The sequence below is a fragment of the Convolutriloba macropyga genome, chromosome 10, assembly GCF_964194025.1.
Source record: "Convolutriloba macropyga chromosome 10, txConMacr16.3, whole genome shotgun sequence".
Lineage (NCBI taxonomy): Eukaryota > Metazoa > Xenacoelomorpha > Acoela > Convolutidae > Convolutriloba > Convolutriloba macropyga.
In genome coordinates, this window is record NC_134477.1 from 49,846,368 (window position 1) to 49,873,570 (window position 27,203).

General features: G+C 36.0%; 1 protein-coding gene across 1 annotated transcript; it reads right to left on the reverse strand.

The window, feature by feature from the left end:
• LOC142348182 (6-phosphogluconate dehydrogenase, decarboxylating-like) lies at positions 1-20,445 on the reverse strand. Its single transcript, XM_075399425.1, has 8 exons — positions 20,281-20,445; positions 18,405-18,622; positions 14,136-14,266; positions 13,690-13,819; positions 10,102-10,289; positions 9,301-9,603; positions 8,493-8,699; positions 1-1,293 (listed from the first exon to the last, which is right to left on the reverse strand). Exons 1-8 carry the CDS (start codon positions 20,401-20,403, stop codon positions 1,118-1,120), a joined length of 1,476 nt encoding a protein of 491 aa, XP_075255540.1. The 5' UTR covers positions 20,404-20,445; the 3' UTR covers positions 1-1,117.
• Positions 20,446-27,203: the final 6,758 nt, after the last annotated feature.

Genomic DNA, 27,203 nt, shown 5'->3' on the forward strand with positions numbered 1-27,203 from the left:
TTTGACAGTAGAAATAGTGAATTAGAGTAAGATTAAAATATGGGACTTTATCATTGTGAGGAAAATATAAACTTGTTTACAGGTTACACAATATTATAATATCTGATGACGCCTTTTATATTTGTGAATCAATTCGAACAGTATCGAGAGAAATACATTCACCGTTGTATAGCACAAGCAGAGCACGATTGATTTTTGTTCACTGAATTACCTCTATACACTAGTATCAAAGGCACTATACCCATCGCAGCTTCTGCGCAAATTTTCTAATTAGTGCTGGCTAATTCGGTGTCAGGACCAAAATACCCAATACCAAAATACCCAAAATATACCCATTATTTTACCTTAATATGGACACTAGCAGAACGATTATTTGGCATAATATTTAGCTAGTGCATTTGGCCATGCCTTGCGGACCATGCCCATGCGACTTGATATGAAACTATCACAACCCAACATATCATTAAATTATTAGCTTAATCATGAGAAACATGCTTGAAATACCGAGTGCTAATCAAAGGGAATAAATTGGGTACATTGGCATTGGGTATTTTGTCAAGCAACCGATCATTTTGCATTTTTCCAGTTTCAAGCAAATCATTTTGGTATTATTATGAACAACAGTCACAAGAAAAAAATCTCGCATTCAACAAAACACTGAGGATAATAAAAAATGTCGCCAATTCTAGTTTTCATCAAATCAATAGGAAAAACTTTCTCATAATTTATTTATCATCCTACCTAGATAAATAAATAACGTTCTTATAGTTCGTTTTTTCCTGTCTGAATTACAAACTATACAACGGTCCACATACGGAAATCACAATTCAGTCAAGATACAGACTCATCCAAAAAGAATGGAGAATTGAGATCCGTTCTGTACTCACCCCCCCCCCCCCCTGACTCGTTCATGAACCCAAAATGCAACGTTACCGTCTAAGGACAAGCCCGCGGGGGAGAGGTGCATAAATATTCTATATCCAATAAGGGTTGGGTCCGAGACAGAATAGATCCGAGAATTGATAACATTACAGTTCCTTCCATGAGTTCTACTGAACACATCGATTGGATGAACTCTACAGTTTATTCAGCGATCAACAGGACATTCTAGAATGTTCTAAACGTTGTATGTTGACGCCGATGTGGTTCCTCCATGACCGGTCCAGTTAGTGTGATGGTGGGTTCCGGGGGAGTCCAAAAGCTCGTAAGTGTGAGCACCAAAGTAATCTCTCTGAGCCTGCAGTAAGTTTGCCGGCAGTTTGTCGCATCTGTAGCCGTCGTAAAAAGCAAGAGCTAAAACAATTAGACTGAACTGACACAAAAGTTCCTGCACGATAGCGTATCCTGTTTAAAAAACAACGTCAATCGACAAAAATAATTTTTGGCTGTAGTCGGGAAACATTCATGGATTCGGGGTTTCAATTTCAATTAGTATTGAAACAGGATTAGAATTGATTAACATAACCGACTAACGTCGGGCGAATTGCTCTCAAACCACCGGCGAGCGGTTGACTTCAACAGTAGCTAGCCACAGTTTAGTGAGGCTGGCTTTAGCTTGATTCGACTCAGCAACTTTTAGTTTTCTAGCACTGTTAGGAAATAAATCAAATAAAAAACTGCTATTATAAAAATTTGCAAATTAATGCAAAATTTTTTAAAAAGCTTCCAGATTTCACAGTGAAAACGTTAAAAACTATTTTTTGTCTCTGGAGTTATGTCAAGTAACCCATCTGCAAGATTTGAAAAGCTTCGTTCGCCAGTAATGATCGTTAAACTCAGAAAAGGACAAAAAATTTTATAAACAATGGCAAATTTTATCAAAATCTTACGAAAAATTCGGGATATCAATATATTCAGAACAATTTCATTGTTACAAGAGACTATCCAGTATCCCTAATTCAAGCTTTACATAGTTCCACTGGCTCAAAGATCCATTAACTTGAACATAATAATTTTCCGAAATTGAAAATTGAATTTTATCAAAAAAATTGCAAAAGCTGGAGTCATTAAAATATTGATCACCATTCCATTAAATCCAGAAACTATGCGACAGCTTATCATCAAACCTTGCATGAGGTTCCTAGGACCCTGGTGCCGGAAAAAATGAAAAATTCAAAAATACTCAAAAAAACTTGAAAACATTTGCGAATATTGCAAACATTTTTAAAAATTGCTTATTAAAATCTTGAAAAACATTTCGTTTCATCTAGAAGCTATGTATTAACCTATAATCAAACCCTGGAGGAGATTATGTGGCTCTTGAGGCTGGAGAACCCTAAAAAATGACAAAAATTTTAAAAAACTTGAAAAAAATTGCAAGTTGCATAAAAAAACTGCTAAAAATTGTGATTAAAAAATGGAAACTAATCCAGGGCCAAAAAAAATTGCATTAAATTGCAAACCCTAACGGAGATTTTCTGTTAGGCTGAAAAAAAAACGGAATACTGACAATAAATGTCAAAAATTTGTGGGAATTGAAATCTTGAAAAACATTCCATTACATTTAGAAACTATACAGTAACCTATTGTCAAACCCTAGAGGAGGTTCCTTAGCTCTTAAGGCTGAAGAAACCTAAAAACCGACAACTTTCAAAAACCTTGAAAAAATGTCAAATTTCATCAAAGAATCGCTAAAATTTGTACATAGCAAATAAAATTTTTTCAGTAACTTATTATCAAACACTTGAGGATGTCTTCTGGCCCCTGCGTCTGGAAAATGATGAATAACAAAAAATTTTTAAAAAAAAATCGAAAAAAAATTGCACGTTTTGTCAAAAAAATGCTACAATTCGTGATGTTAAACTGTTGAAACCGTTCCATTACCACTAGAAACTATGCAGTAACCTATTATAAAACCCTGGAGGAGGGTGCACCGGGGTGCACCATAGGGTGCACCGGGGGTTGATGGGGAGGGAGGGGGTGGGGGTCGTTCGGCAACAGTGGGGGGGGGGGGGTAGCGCGGTGGCGGGGGGGTTGGGGCAATAGTTGGGGGTCAACAGTGGGGGTGTCTTCAACCTCTAAGAGCAACCCTTTACACCATAAGTATAAGTCTCCAAAACAGTTTGAGCTGAAAGGCTCTAAGAGCACTCGATGCCCACTGGGCGCTACATGTTTATCCCGTTTTTGCGGACAAAAAGTTAAAAGCGTCAGACGAAAAATCGATCAAGCGAAAAATCGCATTAAAAAACCGATAGGACTAATAAAATTGCTACAAACTTCGTTTAGATGCCTTATCAAAATTGTTCTAACTATTATAATGCAAAGATCTTAGATTAAATGACATTCAATTTAACGTCTAAATAATTTTCTGTTTGTATGAAAGTTTTTGTACAGTTTTGGCTTAAAATTAATTGCGATTGCGGGTCCATAAACTTTGTTTACGAGGAATTTTATCAAAGTTCAATGGCAAAAACTAAGTTGCAGCAGAAAAGTTTCGAAGTGAAAATCAAATATCACCCTCTAACGTCGGCCAAATTGCTCTCAAACCAGCCGGTGGTGGGGTGAACAGCGCGCGGGGAGAGGGAGAACTGTGAGCATGCGGCATTACGGGTGAAATGAGGTGGAGTTGAAGGTTAAAATGGTGCCAGAAGTGATAGAGTGGGGGATATAACTCTAAGAACCTGCCTTCACACCATGAAAGAATGTTTGTTTCCGTGATTCTCATACTCAGAGACTAGTGAGCCGAAAGGCTTTAAGAGAACTACCGGTTTATCCCGTTTCTGAGGACAAAAAGTCAAATAGTCAAACAAAAAAGAAACGATCAGACTAAAAGTCGGTAGTACAAAAAATTGTATCAGCAGGACTAATATTATTGCGACAAAGTTTGTTTGAGAGCAATTAACATATCACACAGACAAGCTGAAAATAAAAATGCAAAACCATTTTTATACATAGGGGAAGATTGAAGTGTTGGAAAAAAATAATTAAAAGTGCTCTAATTTGGTGTGCGGTTTAAGTTAAAATATAGTCGGCAGATTGCCGGAAAATAGGCGCAGTTGACGCGCTTGATGCACATCGGGATTGAAACAGAAGAAAAAAAGATAAATTTACTGAATTTTTTTTCTATTTTTTTCAGTGTCAAAAAGTGTTCTAATTCAGCCTGCAGTTTCAGTTTGATTCTAAAACTATACTTAATTCAGCTTCTAAACTGAAAGCTAACGAGCTTAATACCAATGTCAGCTAGCAAACTCTCTAATGAACTTTGATAACCTAATTCTCAATGACTTAATGACCGGGCTTTATCGGTTTATCCTCTTTTGATTTTGCTCTTTTGACCTTGACTGTATTCACTATCTTGCGTAATTCATTGATTGAAGGGATTTGAAAACCATTCAGTTGAAACAGTGAGTGAGGTAAGTCAGAAATCAAACGTGAAAGTCGTGACACTTTGGTAAAACAAAAAGCTTGATCAAAAAGGTAAAGCAAATTAAAAAACGTAGCAGGACAAGTCCTGACGTACAATTCAAAGAATTTTCATTGACTAAACCTAGACCAGAAAACTACAAAAAACTAGACCTAGAACGGACTACGAGTGAATTGGGAAGACCATTTCTTAAAAAACATTAAAAAATTTTTTAAAAAAAAAACAGAAAATCAATGTCAAAATGCCGCATGTGAACAAACACTAGCGAGAAATTGAAACTTAGTTCAACCAAAAAACTAGACTTAGAATGAACTATGAATGGATTGTGAAAACCATGTAGAAAAAATCCTATCCACAAAATCGAAAAAATCAGTAAAAAATCAAAGTAACATTGCCGCATGTGAAAAAAAATTACAAGCGAGAAAGCGATTTTTTGTTGTTCAAACACCTTTATCTCACTCTACTTTAAAAATAGAGCAAAAAAATCACGCCGCAAAACCACTCACTTTTTGGCTCCACTTCCTGTTTCGGCGTGACCAAAATCACTAATCCAATTTGACTTCAAAAATCATGAAAATGTGTGAACAGATATTTAAAAAAAAAGACAGCGCCCCAATACAATTCAAATTCTTTGAATTGAAAAAAAGGAGAGCGCCTAATTAATAGTCGTTAGAGAGGCTGACGGCGGCTATTAATCACAACTACTCTTAATTCAGCTTCTAAACTGAATCTTATTAAACTTAATACTAGTGCAAACTAACAATAGCTCTAATGAACTTGCATTCAAACTTCACCCGGCTTCATTTTATCCCGTTTTTTATTGAGCTCTTTTGAACATGACCATATTCACTAAATTGCATCATCCATGGAGTTCACGAATTAAACATAGCCATCAAATTGGCGAGAAAAGCTGCCGTTGACCCGCTTGACGCAAATTGGGATTGAAACAGAAAGAAACAAACAAGATAGAGACTGACAGAGTTTTTCTAAGTGCCGAAAACTTTTTATTTGATTTGCAAATTCTGCCATTTGGATAGATTCCAAAAATACACTTAATTCAGCTTTTAAACTGAACGCTATTAAGGCTAAAACTAATTCTACCTAGCAATCGCTTTAATGAACTTCGATAACTTAATGCACCATGACGTAATGACCGGGCTTAATATACTTACCCTGTTTCTTTTGATCTTTTGATTTTGCTCTTTTGAATTTGACCGGACTCACTACATTGCGTAATTCAAAGTGTGAAGGAATTTAAAATCCATTCAGTCAAAACAGTGAGTGAGTGAGGTAAGTCAGAAATCAAACGTGAATATCGTGACTTATGCAAAACGAAAAACGTGATCAAAAGGTAAAGCGAATTTAAAAAAGGGGAGTTCCTAAATAGTAGTCGTTGAGAGGCTGACGGCGGCAACCAAAAAGCCATTCAGATGAAACAGTAAGTGAGGCAAGTCAGAAGTCAAGCGTGAATGTCGTGACTTGCGTAAAACAAAAAAATTGACGGCGGTTATTAAAGAATCAAAATATAGCATCATAACAACGGACACAAAAAATGCCTGTAACAAGTTTTTTTTTACAAAATTGAAATGTTTTAGGGAATTTATTTCTGCAAAAAATAAAAGATATCAAACTGAAAACCTTGAATAGAATACAAACGTCTAACATCGGAAAAATTTCTATCGACCGACTACTGGGAGCTCGAATACATTACAGCCCGACTCACTTTTTGCGTGTGTGTGTGTGTGGGGGGGGGATCTTCAAATGACGTCATTAGAGATTATAATATACCGCTTTAATCACTAATAAAATTTGAATTTAAAAAATACACCAATATTGATGCTTTTTTCATTACACTTTCATTGAACTTCCTCCACTTCAGCTGCTAAAACTTGTGATGGGAGAGAGAAATTAAGATCACGCAACACAAACAAAATATTTGCATAAAAAGACCAAAGTTACAATAATTGCTTCAAACTTCCCTCAAGAGCAATCAAAAATATTACCTCAAAGTGCTCTTTTGTGATAACTTACGCTCGAACGCAATAAGATCCAAATACAAACACTCCCTTTATACTGTCAAAAACCTTCCAGAGTGCTGATGTTCATACTTATTTCTAACTTCGAGTTAGTTGCTTTTAAACGAAGGGGTTGGCTACAGTAGTAGCAAGTTTGGATGTAGGGGGGCAAGGCTAACTTAAGCTGAACTGAAAGATAAAAGTAAGGGATAAAAGTGTGCTTTAGGGGAAATATGAATTTTAAGTTTTCTCAGCAGCTTCGGTTAATTGTACACTTAAGAGACTAGTGCAGATCTTAAAAAAAAGCTGCTCAGAGACTTAATTCCCGTTAATGATTAACTGTTTTACCTGTCTATCCCATTTTTAATGGTCAGATGAAAAATCGAAACCCGAAAAACTTTGAAAAGTTCGAATCTTGAAACTTAGCCAACTGATTGCCGGAAAATACCTACCATTGATTTTCATAACCGGGACTGAGATCGAAACAAGAACAGAATACATAATTGTTTTAAAAAAGTCAGAAGAGCGTGCTATTTCGATTGAATTTTGCAGAGAGGCAGACTCTTGATTCAATGAGAGGAGTCGGGGATTAGTATCAGTTCTCAATGACCTCAATGATAGCAATCAGACATCTTAACCACTACGCTAAAACCACGTTATTTTCCAACCGCTAACAATCACTTATATTAGCAACAAATTTCATTTCAGAATGAGAGCAACTGAAATCACTCAAAGTGAAGTGAAGCTTGAAGAAGTCGCATAATGTTCGCAAAAAAGCGCAAAAATGGTCAAGCAAAAATATTACATAAAAGACCAACACGTTTGCAATAATTGCTTCAAACTTCGTTCGAGAGCAATTAATAAACATCATAAGCACAATAACAGCAGAGCTGGAAGATGGCGGCGTCTATTAAACTTAAGCAGCTAACGTTGGACGAATTGCTCTTGCACAACCGTCTTTGACTGGAATCTCTTATCTCTTGCGGGGGGTTTTGGGCAAAGAGGTCATTGTGGTTATCAGAGGCCATTAGAGACCACTATTAAGATTTTAAAGAGAAAAGGAACTTAATTTCGGCGCCTTTTTCATTCGACTCTAAGTAGTAAACAGCCACAAATTTAGTTCAGCTACTTAAACATAAACCGACTAACGTCGGAAGAATTGCTCTCGAACGACAGGCGGGTGGAAAAACATTTGACCCCACCGTGATTCGAACCACTGACCTCCCGATCCATAACCAGATGCACTGCCCATTCGGCTGTCAGGCCCCTCATATTGCTATGCTGCAAGCGACTTTATATTAGCAACAAGCTTCACTTCGGAGTGGGATCACTCAAAAATGAAGAACGAAAGCGTGAAAATGTCACTATAGAAGTCAAAGAATGCTCTAGAAGAAAAACGCAAAATGGTCAATCAAAAAATTGCATAAAAAACCAACACGTTTACAATAATTGCTATGAAATTTGATCGAGAGCAATTAAAACTCCGAGTGCGAAAGCAATTTAGGCCACGCGAAAGTTAAGCGTGATAAAATTCATTCAAAAAGTGAAGCAAAAATTTAACAACATAGTTGACAGATTGCCAGAAAATAGTCGCAACAGCTTCGTACATCTGCAGAAAGACAGACCAAAAAGAAATTTATTCTTTTCATTAAGGGCTGAGTGAGATGTTAAATTTTGATTAAGAATCTGTATAACTTATTGCTGTTTCTATTAGATACTCTTAAATAACCTTCAATTAGAGTGATATACACTCACTTGACCTTATCTCTTTGCATTAAAGTAAAGTAAAGTCAATTTCAGAGTGACGAAGTCGTTTTTGAGAGTGAGATAAGTCGCGTATGAATAAAAACTCAATCACTCAAAGGAAGAAAAAATGATCCACTATCCACTTAGAGTGAAAAAAGACGTCACGCACGCAATTCAGTTGAAATTGCATGAACGAGTAATTGCGTCGAGCTTCGCTTGAGAGCTATTAATAATAGCATACGCATCTTCACCAGATGAATATTTCGGGGGGGGGGGGGGGGTCAAAATTGACGGTATAATAAGAAAGCCTATGTATCATAAAGTTCGGTCCTTCGTTTCATAAGGTCGGGACAGAACGTCAGACGGACCTGAAGAGAATGCAGGCATGGGGATTCCGTTTGTGATTCCTTTGCAACAGACCTCTCTCCAACTCATCTGACACCTGGCCACTTCTGCATTAAAGAAGTCGTCTACCAACAAGTTGCTCAAGTCAGGGTTGCTGTCAAATGCCTGCTTGATCTTGCCCAGGAACACACTACGGATGATACAACCACCACGCCACATCAGAGAGATACCTTGAAGAAGACAGGACTGTTCACTCAGTTGAAACAACGAAAATGTTTGAGAACTAAAACGTTCTGTTGAAACTTTAAACGTGGCGATACGAAGCTTCGGAGAAATGAAGTAACACCTTTAATAATGATGCTCAGTTTAATTTCAAGTGTTTTCAGAGGGTTAGCTTGAGTTTCAACTTTAAGCTACGGTTCCTAGTTTCAGTCACAAAAATTACATCAGCGGCCATCATCGTTTGAAGTACCGTTTCACTAAACGCAAATGCCTAAATAAGTTCAAACATGAATACAATATTGAAATACTGCAGTTAAAAAAAAGTAAACCAATCGTAGTTACGTTCCCCGCCATCATTAGTTCCCCAGACAATGTTTGCCCCATAGCTTTAGCTATCGATTATTTGAATGTTCTGATTCTTTTCAATCGTTCATTTGTTGCAACTATTAGCGATTATGTGCAAATACTCCCTAATATCATCAAAATATCTAAATCTGAACTTATTAAAAAACCATTCTTAAAACCATGTCTCCGGCTAGTTGACCGTTCGCCTTTGAAGAAAAAAAATTCGGTGAAATACTAGTTCGGTTATTTCAATAACTTTTTTACCTCCCATGTTTAGTGTCCAGCCATATTCCTGACTAGTAGCTCTCATTAGCATGAAACCCTGAGCGTATGAGATAATCTTGGACGCATACAACGCCTCTTTGATAGCCTTGATAAGACCCGCATGATGTTCCAAAGGATTCGAAACCCCACTCTCCGGCTGAGGGGATGGTCCCTTTAGGAGTTTGCTCGCTGTGACTCGTTCTGATTTGAAAGAACTGAGGGTTCTGGCGAATACTGCTTCTACGATCAAAGTGATCGGGATTCCCATGTCCAGACCTGTTTTACCGGTCCATTTGCCGGTACCTGAAACCCATTACTTAAGATTTACTGAGACTCCTTCGACAGACAATTTTTGATCTACTAAGACTCCTAGATAAAATTCTCTCGAGTAACCAAACAATTCAAGATTATTCATCAGAAGAAAATATTGTCATATTACTATGCTTTTGCATGTGATTTCGTCGCTAAATATTACGCTAAGATCTAAATCCCAAATCGCAATCTGAGAATCAGTGACGTGCAACGACTATTTATTTTCTCAGTAAACTGTAGCAAATTCAGCAGTTTTCGTACATATCAAATGAAAATTACAATCATAATAGTTGAAAATTGGTAGAAAATGACCGACCCTCCATAACTGATATTTTTACACCCTTATAAGAAAATATAATTATTAAGCTATTCTTACAGCCATTATTAATCCAAAAGCAAGTTTGTTCACATATTGTAATGAGAACGAACACCTTGTTCACATCAGTAAAAGGAAACGTTAGTTCCGAAAACTGATTAAATTGAGGTAACCTTTCTGACTAGCTGAGTCCAGAATCTTATCAACTAGGTGGACATTGTCTGTGTCTCTGAACTTGAGAATGTCGCGGCTGATTTCGATCAGGAATGACTCTAGCTCCCCATTGTTCCACTGTTCGAACACTGAACTGATTTCGTCATTACTCAGACCACACACTGACTTCAACAGATGGTATGCTTCGCTAAAAATGAGGGATGTATTTTATGATCACAAAATCAACAACTCAAGAAACAACTCAAGCTCGGCCTTTCTAGCTATACGTATATTCATAAACATAGCTGGCAGATTGCCAGAAAATAGCCGCAATAGCTTCGCAGATCTGCAGTCTCAAAAAAGAGAACCAGACCAAAAAAATTAGTCTTTTCATTGAAGGCTGAGAGGTTATATTTTGATTATGAATCTGTATAAGTTATTGCTGCCTCTATTAGGCGCTCTCAAATAACCATCATTTAGAATGCCACACATTCACTTGACCTTATCTCTTTGGATTAAAATAAATAAAAGTCAACTTCAAAGTCAGGAAGTCATTTTTGAGAGTGAAGTAAGTCAAGTGTTCACAAAAATTTAATCTTGCGAAGGAACAAAAAAACTCGCTCCACTGAGAGCAAAAAATGACGTCACGCACGCACTTCAGTTGAAATTGCATGAACGAATGAATAAAAAAAACATCAGGACAAGTCCTGACGTACAATTCAAAGAACTTTCATAGACTAAACAGAAAACTAGACCTTGAACGGACTATGAATGGATTGGGAAAACCATTTAGAAAATCCGATCCAAAAAAATGAAAAAAAAAACAGGAAAAATCAAAGTCAAATTGCTGCATGTTAACAAAAAACCACTAGCGAAAGCGAATTTTTGTTCAAACACCGTTTTCTCACTCTAATTTAAATTTAGAGCGAAAAAATTTTACGCCGCAAAACCACTCGCTTTTTCGCTCCATTTCCTGTTTCGGCCTGACCAAAAAAACTACTCCAATTTGACTTTAAAAATCATGAAAATGTGTAAGCAGATCTTAAAAAGACAGCGCCCCGATACAATTCAAATTCTTTGAATTGTAAAAAACCAAGAGAAAACCAAAAATAGCCCCAGCTATCGCTGTGCAGCTATTAAACAAAAATTGTCATTATTTGCGCAAGAGAAAGCCATTAAGAGTTTCAACTACAAACATAAACCGACCAATGCCAGAAGAATTGCTCCCGAACGACAGGCGATGCTATTTAATTCAGGGGCTGTAGCCTAGATAAATTTTTCTTTATGGGTGCAAAAATAGTTGCATGCGCCGGGATTCGAACCATGGACCTCCCACGCCCTCACCAGGAGCCCTCCCTACTAGCCTACCAGGCCGTTCTTGTTTCTACACTGCAATCAATTTTATTTTAGTAACAAGCTTTACTTCAGAGTTAGCGCAATAGAGATCACTCAAACATGAAGAACGAAAGCGTGAAAAAGTCACTCGAGAAGTCAAATAATGCTCTAGAAGAAAGCAAAATAGTCAAGCGAAAAATTTGCATTAAAACGACCAACATGTTTACAATAATTGCTACAAACTTCGTTCGAGAGCAATTAATAAACAACTACAGCCAAATGAATTCGGACACATAAGATTAGGCCAGTAATCGCTCGCTCAGCAATCGCCCTTAGTTATTAATAATCTCAACCGACTACTGTCGTGAAATATTACACAGAAACAACCTCGCATTAACCATTTACGGAAAATAGACTAAAGAAATCGATAAAACACGGAGAGCAAGGCTCAACTATAAACAACTATTCATGCGATGAGCGTATAGACAAAACAACATAACTCTATAAGAACATTCTAGAACACAAGAAGAAACAAAAGTCAAAACGTTTCAGCAAAAAGTTTACAACATAGCTAGCAGATTGCCGGAAAATAGCTGCAATAGCTTTGTTGATCTGCATTCTCAAAAAGATAGTGAAAGAAACAGACCAAAGACATCGACCGATTAACGTCGGATGAATTGCTCTGGAACAACAGGCGGGGGTTTAATTTAGGGCTGTAGTTTAAAAAACTATTTATGGGCGCAAAACTCTGACCTCAAAAGGGTTCAAGCCCGTTATATCAAGGAAAGCAACCTTATCCACTAAGCTACAACGGCTTTGATCTTCAACTGCAAACAATCGCTTTTATATTAGCAACCAACAATTGAGATCACTCAAAATGAAGAAGTGAAGCATGAAAACTCTTTCCAGAAGCCACACAATGTTTTGAAACAAAAGCGCAAAAACGGTCAAGTGAAAATTTTGCATAAAAAAAAACAAGTTTACAATTATTGCTTGAAACTTCGTTCGAGAGCAATCAAAAAGACTTCTTTTTACTAAATTCTGAGATGATTTATTTTGATTAAGAATCTGTTTAACTTATTGCTGCTTTTAATAGCTGTTCTCTTAAACTTTCAATTAGACGTTTTTTGACGTCTAGCAGACGGTGTGTGTATAGTTTTCAAACAGGTTTCTTATGGCATCTGCGTCAATTTCGTTGCAAATTTCTAACATTTTTCCTTTAAAATTTCCAAGAAAAACAGTCTGTTTTCGTAATCACTGCATCAAAAGCGCCCATAAATTTTCAATAGGATTCAGATTTGAACTAACTGTATGCCGGCTATTCCAGAAAATTCTACTCTTCTTGGCAAAAAATTGTAGATACCATTTGATTTTTGCACAGGAGCATTATCTTGAGAAACGTTCTGAAAATGCATTAAAAAGGTAACTATTCAAAATCTCTAAATATTCGACAGCGTTTAGCTTGTTTGGACTCATAACAAACATGTTCCCTCCATCTGATCGTATTGCACCCCAAAACAAGATCGATTGACTAAACTCAAATTTTTGTATTTTTAAGAAATGTACCATTTCTTCGAAAAAATCGATCAATTTCGTCGCTGGAGATCCACAGTCTAGTTCCATCAGTAATAACAACATTCTGCCAGAAATAGAAAGGCTTCTTGAGCATATTAATAAACCGTTTTGAACGAAAAAACTTGATCTTTTCTTCAAACTGACATTTCTGTAACGTTTGTATGCATACTGTGCAGCACTGGATCTTGGTTTCAACGAAAATATGAAATCTCATAGCGTAACAAATTGGCAAACAGTGAAAGAACAAAGCGGTTTAACCATCTTTTTTCCTCAAGTGGAGAAATGAGTATTAAACTTCTCGTAAAGCTTCTATATTCCACACCTTTTTTCACGCCTTGGTGCAATTCATGCTCATGAAGCACGAATCATGCTTTTAAAGCAGAAATTAGGCCTTTCGTAGCTTTTTTGGTATCCTAAGTGTCATTTTCTCCCCTATGAGAGTCATATCAATACCATGGTAGCCCGAGACACCCTGACAATTTCTTATTGAAGTAGCTACTTCAACTGTTGTGGTTTAATAACTTCAGGTAAATGAGAGGGAATAGAGCCGAAAGAGTGAAAGTATAACAGACGTGCTATAAAAATTTACGAACAAAATTTTCAAGCGAAAACAATTCAGCATCGTCGTCCCATTCCAGTAGTAGATAGCTATATTTCACAGGAGAGGGGGGAGGGAGAGATAATTACACATTTTCTACCTAATGAGCTGCATGTCGCCGTACTCGATGCCATTGTGAACCATTTTGACAAAATGGCCAGCCCCCTCTGCCCCCACCCAATCACAGCAGGGCTCTCCGTCACTCTTGGCCGAGATCGACTGGAATATATCTGCAACAACCAATTAACACATTAATAGATACATCAGCGAATGGCCACGGTACTTGAAATAGAAAAGATTTGCAAAGAAACGAAGTACTTTAAGGTGAAAACGATAATATTCTTGTATTCATTTACTTCATTTTATAGTGCAACACAAATTGAAGGAACTGCAGGGTGTCGGTGAACTCAAATACAATCTCATTATAAATTTCACTTATTCGCCACTCGCTTCAAAATTTCTATATACTCTTAGATCTAGGCACGCCAAAATGGTTGCCAAAGTTTGGAAAAATCTTCAAACACAAAATCTATTGCATGCACTTGCCTTTGATATGTGGCCAGGCCTCTGGGTTCCCCCCTGGCATCAAACTGGGTCCGTACCTGGCTCCATCCTCGCCCCCTGACACCCCTGTACCAACATACAGGAAACCCTTGGCTGCGAGTTCCTTGCAACGCCTGCAAAAACCCAAGACGTATTTTTCGAAATGTTAAAGAAAGCGAACTACTTCGATTGAGTCCAAGAACTCGCATAACTTACAATAAATAAACCATTAACAAGTAAACCTGCAAGCATCGTAGAGCTAGGAGATGCCTCATGGCGACAGATTTAGAACCTTTTTAATGCCCTTCTCCTTTCCTTACACGACCATTATAATTGATAATAAAATTTCTCACCTTATCTTGTTTTTCAGTTACTTATCTGAATGCTTTTAATTTTTAACAGTCGCATTGCAAGGGTTGATCTCTCCCGCGGTCGTAAATGCTACACTTGATGAATTCTTTCTTTCCACAAGTTTAAATATGACGGAGTGCAACCACTTTCCAATCCAGCAATTTTTGAATTGAATGTTCGCTCTCAAAACACTCGTTTTCGAAACTCTTGAACTTTTTTCCATTTTTATCACTTTCCTTTTCTCCATTTTGTCACCATATTTTATAAATTCAAATAAATAAAGTGTGATCTATACTAGATAATCATCTTTGATTTGATTGCTTTTTTGTTTCGATAAATCGCTTTCGTAACTCTCTAGCGTATATAATACGGTCTGCTACAAAAATTTTCTCAACAAAAATACATGCCGACAAGAGGCCAAGACGACGATACTTTAAGCCCCTACTCACCTCGCTTACATTTCTATAGAAAGTAAACCAAATAGTTAGTCTTTCTCCATTCGATAAAAAAAAACGAGTTTTGAAAATTCCCCAAAAGAGAACAGAGTAGAAAAGCAAGACGCCACAAGAGCCCAAATCAATCTCTGACCTACCCAGAGGATAAAAACGAACTTAGGTTAATTTGACCTCAGAGGTAAAACGATATGGAAAATATCAAAAACCAAACTTATGGAAAATATCGAATCTCATAATTTTTTTCCACTAACTATACGCATGAAGCAGAACTTCATAAATTTATTTGTTGATACTACCACCTCACTATCCAGTTAGCTCAAATAGCATAGCAAAATAACGTAGAATTAAACGTAGCAGAAATCCGAATGTTTTGTCTCGGAAACAATTTGATTTTGAATACTCGCAAAGTATAGCACAAATTTGGATGAAATCTCAATAAATATCCCTAGCTAGCCTGCTGTAACACATAGAAAGATTCCAGCAAAAAACTACAGCATTAGCTGGCCTAAAGTTACATATCGAAAACCCCAAGCAAAATACTCAGAAAATTTTGAAAATTGAACTAATACAATTAGCTGGCCTAAAGCTAGATAGAGAAAACCTCCAGCAAAACACTCGGAAAACTTTGAATGAAACTGAAGTAATACCATTAGCTGGCCTAAAGTTACATATAGAAAACCTCCACCAAAACACTCGGAAAACTTTGAATAAAATTGAACTAGTTACATATAGCTCAATTAGCTGGCCTAGAGTTACAAACATAACCATCTAACGCCACGCGAATTGCCCTCAAACGACCGGCGAGCGGTTGGTTTTGTCAGTAGCTAGCCACCGTTTAGTGAGACTAGCTTTAGATTAATTCAAGGGACGTAAGGTGAGCGCAGCGGGGTGCACCGCAGCGAGGGTGCAAAATGAGATTGCGGGGATTGATGTGGGGGCGGTGGGTGGGTGGGGGGTGTGGGATCAATTTCTAAGAACCACACTTCAGACCCTAAGTATGAGTGTCCAAAAAGGTTTCTGTTAATCGGATACTTGAAGACAAGTGGGCTGAACGGCTCTAGGAGAACTTTATGCAAACTGGGCGCAACCTCTTTATCCCGTTTCTGAAGACGAAAGCCAAATGGGTCAGACAAAAAATCGGCCGAGCGAAAAATTGCATAAACGAGACAAACAGGATTAATATTGCTACAAATTGCTTTTGAGACAAATTAACAATGAATTCCTAAAAAATTGTCTGTTGAGTCATTTATGAAAAAACCATTTCTACTATAAGTCATTGACCCATTGTTAATGAGGATCAGAGATGATGACATTACGCCACATATCAGCAGCTCAAGTGCGGCATCAACAAAAAGAGAAAGAGTAAGAGAGAGAGAGAGAGAGAGAGAGAGAGAGGGAGGGAGGGAGGGAGGGAGGGAGGGAGGGAGGGAGGGAGGGAGGGAGGGGAGGGAGAGATAAAACGTGAACGAGAAAGAGAAGGAAAAAACCTAAGCGACAGAGAGAGAAAAACGAGAGGAATATTTTCCATGACGGGATTCCTCTCAGCAAGTTCTAGTTTTCTAGCGTTGTTAAATAAATCATTTGGAAAAAACAGAAAAAGGCACAATTAAAACAAGTTCTCAACTTCATAATGAAAAAGTTTCAAACTAATTCTTGTCTCGATAGTTCTGCCAAGTAACCCATCTCCACGACTTGAAAAATTTCATTGGCCAGTAATGTTGGTTAAACTCAGTAAAGGACAAAAAATATTGAAAAAGTATGGAGACAATTGCAAATTTTAACAAAATCTTGCTAAAATTCAGGATGTTAATATCTTAATAAAGAACCATTTCATTGTCTCCTGAGACTATCCAGTATCCATGTTTCAAGCCTGAAAAAGTTGCACTGGCTGATAAATATCCATATACTCGGAACATGTTTCGGAACTAAAAATTTTCAGAAAATTTGAAAAAAATTAAATTTTATCCAACAATTACTAAATGTGGAGTCATAAAAAATATTGATCATCATATTCCATTAAGTCAAGAAACGATGAAGCAGCTTATTATCAAACCTTGGAGGAGCTCCCAGGGCTCCTGGTGCCGAAAAAAATTCAAAAACATGAAAAAATGGCAAATATTTTAAAAAACTGCTTTCGTTGTATTAAAATCCTGAAAAACATTCCATTACATCTATAAACTATGCAGTAACATATTATCAAACCCTAGAGTAAGTTTCGTGGCACTTGAGGCTAGAGATACCTAAAAATGACAAAAAAATTGTGATATTAAAAAGTTGGAAAAATGTTCCTTGGCTCTTGAAGCTAAAACAACCTAAAAAAACGACAAAAATTTTCAAACATACCCGGCAGATTGCCGGAAAATAGCCGCCGTTGATTCCAATAAGCATGATTGGGATTGAAATAACAGAAGATATTGAAAAAAAAAAGATTTTTGTGCAAAAACATTTTTTAAGTCCGATTTATTTTGATGGCATTTCGTGGTTGTACTTCTGTTTTAGAGAGAGGCTACAGGGGCTACTATCAATACCAATAAGCATTAGAGATGGTAACTAAGACTTATAGGAACGACGTTCAATTAGCGGGCATCTAAAATTGGGCTTTATGGGTTTATCCCGTTTCTACTTCTGACTTCAATTTTTTATACTGACTCTGTTCATTTTGAATTGCTTTGCTGAGCAACTGATGTTCAAAATCACTTTTAGCAGAATGAGAGAAGAGAGAAACTAGCCTAGAGAAGTCAAAAAGATTTCACGCAAAATGTTGAAAAGGCGGCAAAATGAGGTAAAGCGAAACATTTTTTTATTCGACGAAGTAAAAAAAAAATAGGAGCGCTATAATAGCCGGCTGAGAAGATGAGGGCGGCTATTAAAAACTTGAAAAAAGCGTTTTTTTAAAAAAACTTGCTAAAATTTGGGAAATTAAAAAGTTGAAAACTGTTAATCCCTTTTACCCTGTTTATCCCGTTTTTGAGGACGAAAAGTCAAAAGCTTCGGAGGAAAATCGGTCAAGCGAAAAATCGCATACAAAAAGACCGACAGGACTAATATAATTGTTACAAACTTCGTTTGAGAGCAATTAAATAGAAAACTTCCAGCAAAATACTGGGAAAACTTTAAATGAAAATGAACTAGGTACATAGGTCAACTAGCTGGCCTAAAGTTACAAATACAGAACTTCCAGCAAAATACTCGGAAAACTTTGCATGATTGAACTGACAGCAGCGTAGAGCTCGGAGATGCAATAGCGCTTTGTTAATGTAATTTTTCTCTCTTCATTTTTTCTTTTATTAACCAAACAGGTGGCAGTAACCCGCCACCTTCTGGCCAAAACTACCATAGGCGAAATATAATCAAGACATTAGAACATTTACGGTAATAGATGGTAGAACGCAACATGAAACTTCGCCTGATATACTGCAGAGTAAAGATCTAACCCTAACTTCAATATCTTTCATAATAATCTAACCTAGTTGAATCATTGAAATCGGAATTTCCACCATCTATGATAATATCTCCCGGTTCTATCAGAGGCACCAGTTGGTTTATGAAGCCATCGACTGCGGATCCCGCCTTCACCAAGAGCATCACTCTCCTTGGTCTCTTCAATTTGGACACCATGTCTGCTAGGGATGTTGCTCCTATGATGTTGGTCCCTTTCGCTTCGTTTGCTAAGAACTCTTCCACCTATGCAAAATAAATTACAGGTCAATTTCTGAAGAAAGAATGAATCCAATTTAACTAAATAGGGGTAAAGTTGATCTGATAATTTCGATTAACTGCAAATGATAATCAAAATATCACGGAGCAGCAAAAATCATTGACAAAGTCAAATCAGAAAAAAATAGTTGTCTGAAAACTGTAAGGGAACACTATGTAGCTAACGCGTAATCATCTCTGAAAAAATATCGTTTCAGACGCAGCAAACAAGAATTCAGAGATTGCCTATGTCCAAATTATGGATATGCCAAAAGAAGTTGACAGTGGATGAAGCATACTCATGCTCTGCATTGCTAAAGGAACTTAAGTAAATTTTATGGAAATTCTAGATCGTTAAATAATTTTATTTTATATCGAATCAAGTGTGATAGACTGCCTAAAATTTTTTATTTGGTTAAGATTAAATAAAACACATGAGCCAGTCTCTTTACAATTGATTCAGTGAAAAATTACAGAAAAATAGTTGAACCGAGAAACCAATAAAAACCAGCGGATATAGCCTGAAAATGAATCACATCAAGCTCATGAACTTCAAAACTGCTATCTCTTCATTGAATATATGCCTTCACAGCAAATTTCGCCATACATAAACAAGTCTTCGACAAATCATAGAAAATATATTCAATTCCTCCCGACAAAACATTCTTGGTGGCCAAATTTATTCATATTGCTAACAACCAAGAATATTTAAAGTCTTAATCACACTTTTGTCTTCCGAACTATCCATAAGGGGCATTTTGACTGTCAAAGATTCTGAACTATCCGGAATACAAATTCAAATATTTACAGAAAAATAAACAAGTATTAGCTCAGAAAAAAAAACAGCCAGTCCACAGAACTTAAAGTAATTATTAAACGACAAAGTTAATAGTTAATAATAAAGTTAAGCCCTCAACTTAGAGCATGTAAACTTGTCATATCTCTCAAGCATTAAATCTTTAAACTTTCAATAAGTATACATGAATTTGGCAATATATGTACACTTCAGAATCATAACAGGTATGAAAGCTTCGTTCATATGATTGAGTTTGGAATCCAAGTTAAATAGATAAACGACAAGAAATTATACATTATTCAAATATCTCTCCGAATTCAGTAAGCCTTACGCAAACTACACAACCTTCAAAATATGCAAACAGACCGACCGCCTATTCAAAAACGCCTCTTAAACTAACATACAAAACCTGAAAACAGTACCATAAAGTCTTGAGGCATGACATGATTTGCAATATTTCCGTTTCGGTTTATCTCAGCTAGTTACGTATAGAACTCCCTGTCAAAACTGTAGTAACAAAATAGAGCAATTCCTACTTTGCACAATAAAGTCCGCCAGATAACTAATTGAATACAATTGTCCATTATCCGAAAAATTAGTTCACTGTATCTTTGTGGTTCTTTCACTCGATTAACAGGTGGATATCAAAGTAACATTATACACGTAATTATTGACTCCTGATTGATCTAATAGAAATAGCCGATGAAATAGATACATTATATTTTCAATTACAGTCGACAATCTGTTTGTTAGCCTTTTGAAATTTCAACAGTAAATTTAAAAATAAAGTCTTTACGAAACTTCATCTTTAAGTTCTACAAAAAATTAAATCTTAACAAATAGATCTAACCTTAGATACAGTTCTGTTGTATGCACAGACTGTGAACCCGTGGTCATTCATGTTGAGAATAAGATTCTTGCCCATCACTGCAAGACCTATCAGAGCCAAATCGGCTGTAGGAGCGGCTGCCATCTTTGCTAGTTCTACTGGTCAGATCAACTCACACGCCACAAAGGGTCTGAAAAAATAAACAGAAAATACATTGGATTGTTCTTCTCTGCAGTTAAAAATAATGAGCTTAAAGTTTATTTTACCTGGAGAACAAATATCCTGAGAAAGATTTAGTCAGCGATAGGAAAGCAACTGACTCGTTTAACACAAATCAAAACCCTCTCTCAAAGCTACGCGTTTGTTTATAATATACCAATGAAGCTCAAGCACATACTCAGATGAATAGTAGCTGTGACAAAATTTCGATGTAAAAATATTTTGCTCAAAGTTTGTATTAAACGTTTTTCCTGAGCATCTTATAGCAAACAATTGGTTGTGAAATTGATTCATTGCCAAAAGTATGCAAAACCGGTGCAACAGAAAACCACGTCATTTAACAAAACTAACGGAAAGTAATGAAGTCAGGAATCGTTAAGACAACAAGGAGGCTCAGACATGTGCGTTCGCACATAATGTTTCGACCCCGCCTAACCACGTTTTTGACTTAATTGTCCGCCAAAAGAGGAAGAGATAGAAAACTTTCAAAAACGCACTTATTGTTCGAAAATAATTGATATCCATTTGAAAAATCGCTTTAAGGTCAAACAAATAATCAAATTAAATAAAAAACACCTTAGAGGGCCAAGGATACCTGTCAGTAAGGAGAGCGTCAGATATATCGTTAAAATAGCATCCGATAAAAAAGAAACTAAACCAAATGACTTGTATTTCGCTGGAAAAGAAATAGGACATGTTGTTCTTGAGAATAATTAACAAGACAGAAAAGAAAAAGGGCAAACTTAAGAAAACACGTTTACATTTTTTGAAAACAAAGTCATGAAACCCATTAGCTATCAATTGAAATCGTTCAATGGCTTTATTTATACCTTTATACTAAACCACTGAGAGTTGTCAGAATCCAGAATGTCGAAAGACTACAGAAAAATCAAATAAAGTCAGAAAAAATTTAACAAGTCAATTCAATTGTTCGAATAAATCACAATCTACTCACTAAAAATTTTGATCATCAAATGCGCCTTCTTTGAACGCCATGTGACATGCGATTTCTCAATTATGTGCCATTACAGAGGTGATTGGACAAGACAGCAAAAAAGAACCTTAAAAAAGGAAACTTTCAAAAACACTTTAAAAAAAAGTAGTAAAAATGTGGTACCAACGCCAATAACCAATATTTAAAAAAAAACAATGAAGACTCCATTATGAATTACTTGAACGAATTCGACCCCTCTGTTTACTGAGACCATGCTCAAAGGCGGCAGAAGTAGGATTGAAAGTGGCAATTCTCAAAAAACAGCATTAAAACAGATACAAAAGAGCCGTGAGATTTCAAATGAAAAACGAAAAAAGATTTACTTTTTACAGCTTAGGAAGCCATTTGGTCATGTTGGCGATATTAAATCAAAAGTTTACAAATTGACAATGAATACAACTCTAAACTCAACAAAAAATTTAACGCAAACGGTGTTGAAGCCAAAAAACAAATGCGTTTCGCTGAAATCAATATGTTTGCTTATTGACCTTTAATTGGACGTAAATTTGACCTGTCAGTTTTTGAGGCTTAATAGAAAATCATTCTGGTCTGCAACTAACACAAAAAAAAACAAAACGCAAAAGTACTTCAAAAAATATACAACGAAACATTTTTCAAAAATTATATAATCGGAATAATTTTTGAATGAAAAACTCTCAAAATTGCACAAATTGACAAGAACTGGTTCCACTCTTGTTGCTTCTCCATTAAAATCAAAACTAATTCAAATGCTACCCAGTTAGCTTTGACTAAAAAGTAAGTCAAATATGGATTTTGGGTACTTAATGAGTTATAACACCGAAGGATCAATTTGTGTCCACTGAAAATATTAGATAGTTTTTCATTAGCTCCATCGATAACGAATTAGCCATTTGATTAACTACATTCCGACGTAAGATTACAAAAAGAACAATAAAGGCTTGCAAAACAATAAATCATGAAATTTTTAGGAAAACAGTTTGTCAGAGCCATAAAAATCCTATTTACTGGACCTTAATTGAACATCAATGGGACCTATTTGTAAATGAAAGTTTAGAGGAAAATATACTTGCCTGTGATTGGGATGAAAAATGCAAACTATAAAAAGGACAGACCCAACACACGATCCAAATCCTTTTCGTTACAAAAATCAACGATGGGATCAAAAGCGTTCTAAAATATTGCGTAATAGTTTTTTTTTGCCAAACGAGAATAAAAATAAGTCAAGCAAAACCTATGCATATTTTTTAAATATCGGTTTAAACTAGCGAAAGACACAAAAAAAATTAATTTCAGAAAACTTTGAGAACCAGAGGTACAATAAGCTATCTCAGTTAACGAAGATTGTGTCAGCACTTTTAATATCTGCACTACAGGTCAAATTGGACAAAATCGGCCTAGTAGTCATATTTGTACCCATTTTTATGAAAAAAATGATGAATTTTCAACAATTTAGACGGAAATATAGCCAAAAAGAGTTGGTTCAAACAATTCACCAACTCCATTTTCTTTTAAACGTAAAACCAGTGACACTACCGTATCAATGGAACTATCATATTTTTAGCAAAAAACAGAATTCAAGCAAAATTACGAAAAAAGTGAACAAAACAACGGAGGTTGGGCTAACGTTCACTAAACTTCGAACCTACTTAACTCCTCGGAAAAAGCGAAATTAAAAAAGTTGTTTAAATTTGAAATTCTATGCTTGAAAGGCTTTCTAAAGATACCACTCACAACCCTGTATGAACAGTATATCGATCGGCGAAAATTGACAGAACAAAAAAAACAGTTGTTTCTCCCCTACTAAAGTCTACCAACTTTAGTAGGGGAGAAACAACTGGTTTTTCTGTTCAGTCCATTTTCGCCGATCAACATATTCAACATACAGGATTGTGAGTGGTATCATTAGAAAGCTTTTCAAGTATAGAATTTCAAATTGGAACAATTTTTTAAATTTCGCTTTTATAATTATCATACCTTCAGCCAAAAATTATACTCCATTGTCAACCGTTCACTGGCACCTTCTAATTATTAGTCGAATTCTTCCTCGGTTCTCAGCGTCGATCGAAAAATGTTTAATTTTAATGTTCTTATTCTCAAAAAATAATAAAAATGAAAAACTCATAACTTTGAGATCTGGCAACTAACTTCACATAGGCAAAGCGTAAATGAACACTCTTTTTGTGAGATCAAATAGCTATGTCGATATTATTTTTAGTTTCATTCAACAGACGCTTGAAATTAATAATTCAACTGAGAAATTCTATCACTCGAGAGAACGTGTTTATGCATACAACCGGATTGCATAAAACAAATTTAACGTTCTATGTCTTCAATCTAAATTAAACGTTCCATGTTCATCAAAAATTTTATTCGCATCACCAATTCAACGTTTTTGAAGACAGTTCTGGGTCTCAATTATCAAAAATTTTGAAGTCAAATTCCATCATTACAAATAGGGTTATTGATGATAATGGTACCCTGCAAGGTAGCTAGCATTGACATAACCAAGTATGTGCCTCAAAAAAGTGTACTTTGTCCTCCTTTTTTCCGTTGTACATTGACTATATGCTTTATTTGCCGCTAAAATCTAGTTGCTTTTGTTATACAGACAAAACGAAGAGTTGCTTTTCAGGTAGATTGCTTTCGTGACTGCCAGTGAGATAGCACGCAACTTCACAGTTGGTCGGCCACAAATTACATTAGCTTTAACATCTGCAGCAAATGTAACAAAAGACTAAAGAGGTTTCAATTTTTCTGGCACAGTTCATTACAGCGTACCTGCTGCAGTTAAAGATAATAATTATTCTTCATGTTTCATTTATTTCAAACTGTTCTCATCATTCCGAATATCATTCATCTGGGACCGTGATAAATTGGAAAATTGAAAAATAAGCCAAAGCTATTGTAAAAACGATGATAATTCTCTGCTTGCATAATCTAAAACTTCTCCGACATTCTGTCAACTTAATGAAAGAGAGCTCACTCTTTTGTATTATATCCATCGGAAAAATATTGTGCCAACATAAAAAGCTTGTTCGAGGTTTTTTACTGTGCCAGAGAATTGAGAAACGCAAGAATTGATCACTTAATTAACTAATCCACTATCCACTTAAAAAATTTTCCAAATTATTCTTCAAAGTGTTCGAACATATAAGAAAAACATAACAACAGTAACCTCGAAATAATAAGTCCACCATCTGAGTAAAAACATCTCTTGAAAGAATACTTTCACAGAATACGGGTGTCGAAATTTGATATTATTTCTCCTTTCAGATGGTATGTATTACTAATACAACTACTATATCGATACCAAATTCAAAATTTTAATTTTTTTGGGATATATCCGATTATTTCGTCTCCTGACTGTATTTCTTTGAAGCAACTGAGAACAAAAGCAAGTCAATCTCTGAATTAGAACTATACAAACATTTCTCGCAGGAGCCTGAAGATCACCCCAAAACAAACCTTTAAATGTCGAATTAAACCGAAGACTTAACAAAAAAAGGAGTAAGCAGCAGAAAGAAAGCCAATAGAACAAGAAACTTTTTGTTCAGTAAAGCGTCCAAAACAGTACAAAACTCTTTGCTCCAAAACCTCAGAAGTTCCAAAACAAGGTTGCCATGGTAACTATCAAAAAAGCATTCATATCTCAAAACTCTTCCAAAAAAATCTTTCTGTTTTAGTCTCCAAAAGGCAACGAAGAAGCTTATTAAACAATTCAAAGGCAAGCTGATTACAAATTCGCCAGATTGCAGAAATGATGCCAATAAGATTAAAATGGGCAAAAGAAAATTTGACCTCATTTAACCTTTTGGTGTCATGATTTTAATGTTAGTACCTATAAAGCAAAACCTAAGACACTACATTGCCAATTATTCGAAGCTCTAACTATTCCAAACGCCAATTAAAGACAAAGCAAAAATTGCGAAGTGTATAAAATTTTCTCTCAAATAACTGACAGAGAACTTTGATCCCTGAATAATCCCATAAACATAAACTAGAAATTTCTTTATTCATTGCAACAAAACTTCCGATGTCTTCAAAATTAATGGCTAGTAATCAAAAACTTTGAATATCGTAACCGACTAACGCCGGAGCGAATTCCTCTCAAAAGACCGGCGGGCGGTTGGCTTCGTCAATAGCTAGCTACGGTTTAGTGAGGCTAGCTTTAGCTTAATTGAAGGGCTGTGAGTTGAGCGCAGCGGGGGTGCATCAGAGGGGGGTGGGGTTCAACCTATAAAACCCGCTCTTCACACCATAAGTATAAGTCTCCAAAATAGTTTCTGTGAATCGCATAGTTGGAGACTACTGAGCTGAAAGGCTCTAAGAGAACTTAATGCCCGCTAGGCGCTACCTGTTTATCCCGTTTTTGTAGACGAAAAATCAAATGAGTCAGATGAAAAATCGGTCAAGCGAAAAATCGCATTAAAAAGACCAACAGGACTAATATAATTGCTAAACTTCGTTTGAGAGCTATTAAATCAATACAAAGATTTAAGGCAAAACTTTGATCCCTTAGGAGAAATTTTTTTATTATTTCTGATTTTTTTGTCAATAACAATTGAACTGAATGCTCGTTATCTGGTGCTATAAAGCATAATCGCATTCTGTTTGTTTTCTGATGAAAGTTTTCTGCTCTTGTCAACACAAACGGTTTCCAGCATGGTTAAATTATCGTATTCCAGCATTTCAAATCATAAAATATATCAATAAAAAAATAATTAAGATGTCAGTCTAGAGTTCTACAAACAATAAACGGCAGCAAACATTTCCCGCTATCAGCTGAAACACGCCAGTATTAATTGGAAAATAAATTGAAAAACTTTCAGCATCTGTTTTAAACAGCATGAAACTTAGCATGAATAAAATAACCTATCCCTGTCTTTCTCAATAGGAAAATAAACCGGAACCACCCTGCCCCAATTCCAGTAAAGCGTGAAGATAGTTCTCACTGCGCATAAAAACCTAACTCTCACAATTCAGTTCCTTTAAAATTAAGTTCATAACAACAGGAAGCACGTCATGTGGCTAATGGGAGGTTCAATGAACCGCTTTTGGGGTTCAATTAAGAGTGAATACGAAATGAAGGAACTGTAATTTCACGCTGTATTCAAATTCAGTCTAATTCTCATTCATTTGAATGAAAGCTCATAATCTGCAGGGATTTATGTTCAGAAAATCTAGACTGCTGCAGGAAATTAAAGCGCATACCAACTGCTGGGGAATTAGAAGGGGAAAAGGGAGCAACTTGAACCAAAATGAAGACGACCAGCTTATTTTATTTAGGAATGCAAAAATTGTACTCCTAAAAACCTCACTTTCGACGCATTTTAAACGCATTCATATTTCATTTACTTTAAAAACTCTAATTAGTATTAAAATTAGAATTAACAGGCAAGATTAGGAAAAAAAATATTTGAAACTCGAGCGAAAGTTAAAAGCCCTAGAGAAAATATAAATCTCTTTAAAAAATCATAGACGTTTTTAGGCACATCAGCTCGGCTGCATCTATGGGCCAAACAACGTTAGAAATGCCACTTCATATCAATATTGCGACAAGTAAGATAAGACTAAAATTACAAATGTTCCCACTTGTATCATGTTACACTTGTTTCACTCATATCTAGCCACTCATTTAAGGAGAAAATGCGGCAGATAACTCTACTTCGGAAAATTTTGCTCGAAACAGCAGTATGAAAATTTAGCTCACAGCAAAATAATCCAGAAATTTCAAAATTTGAAATTTGGA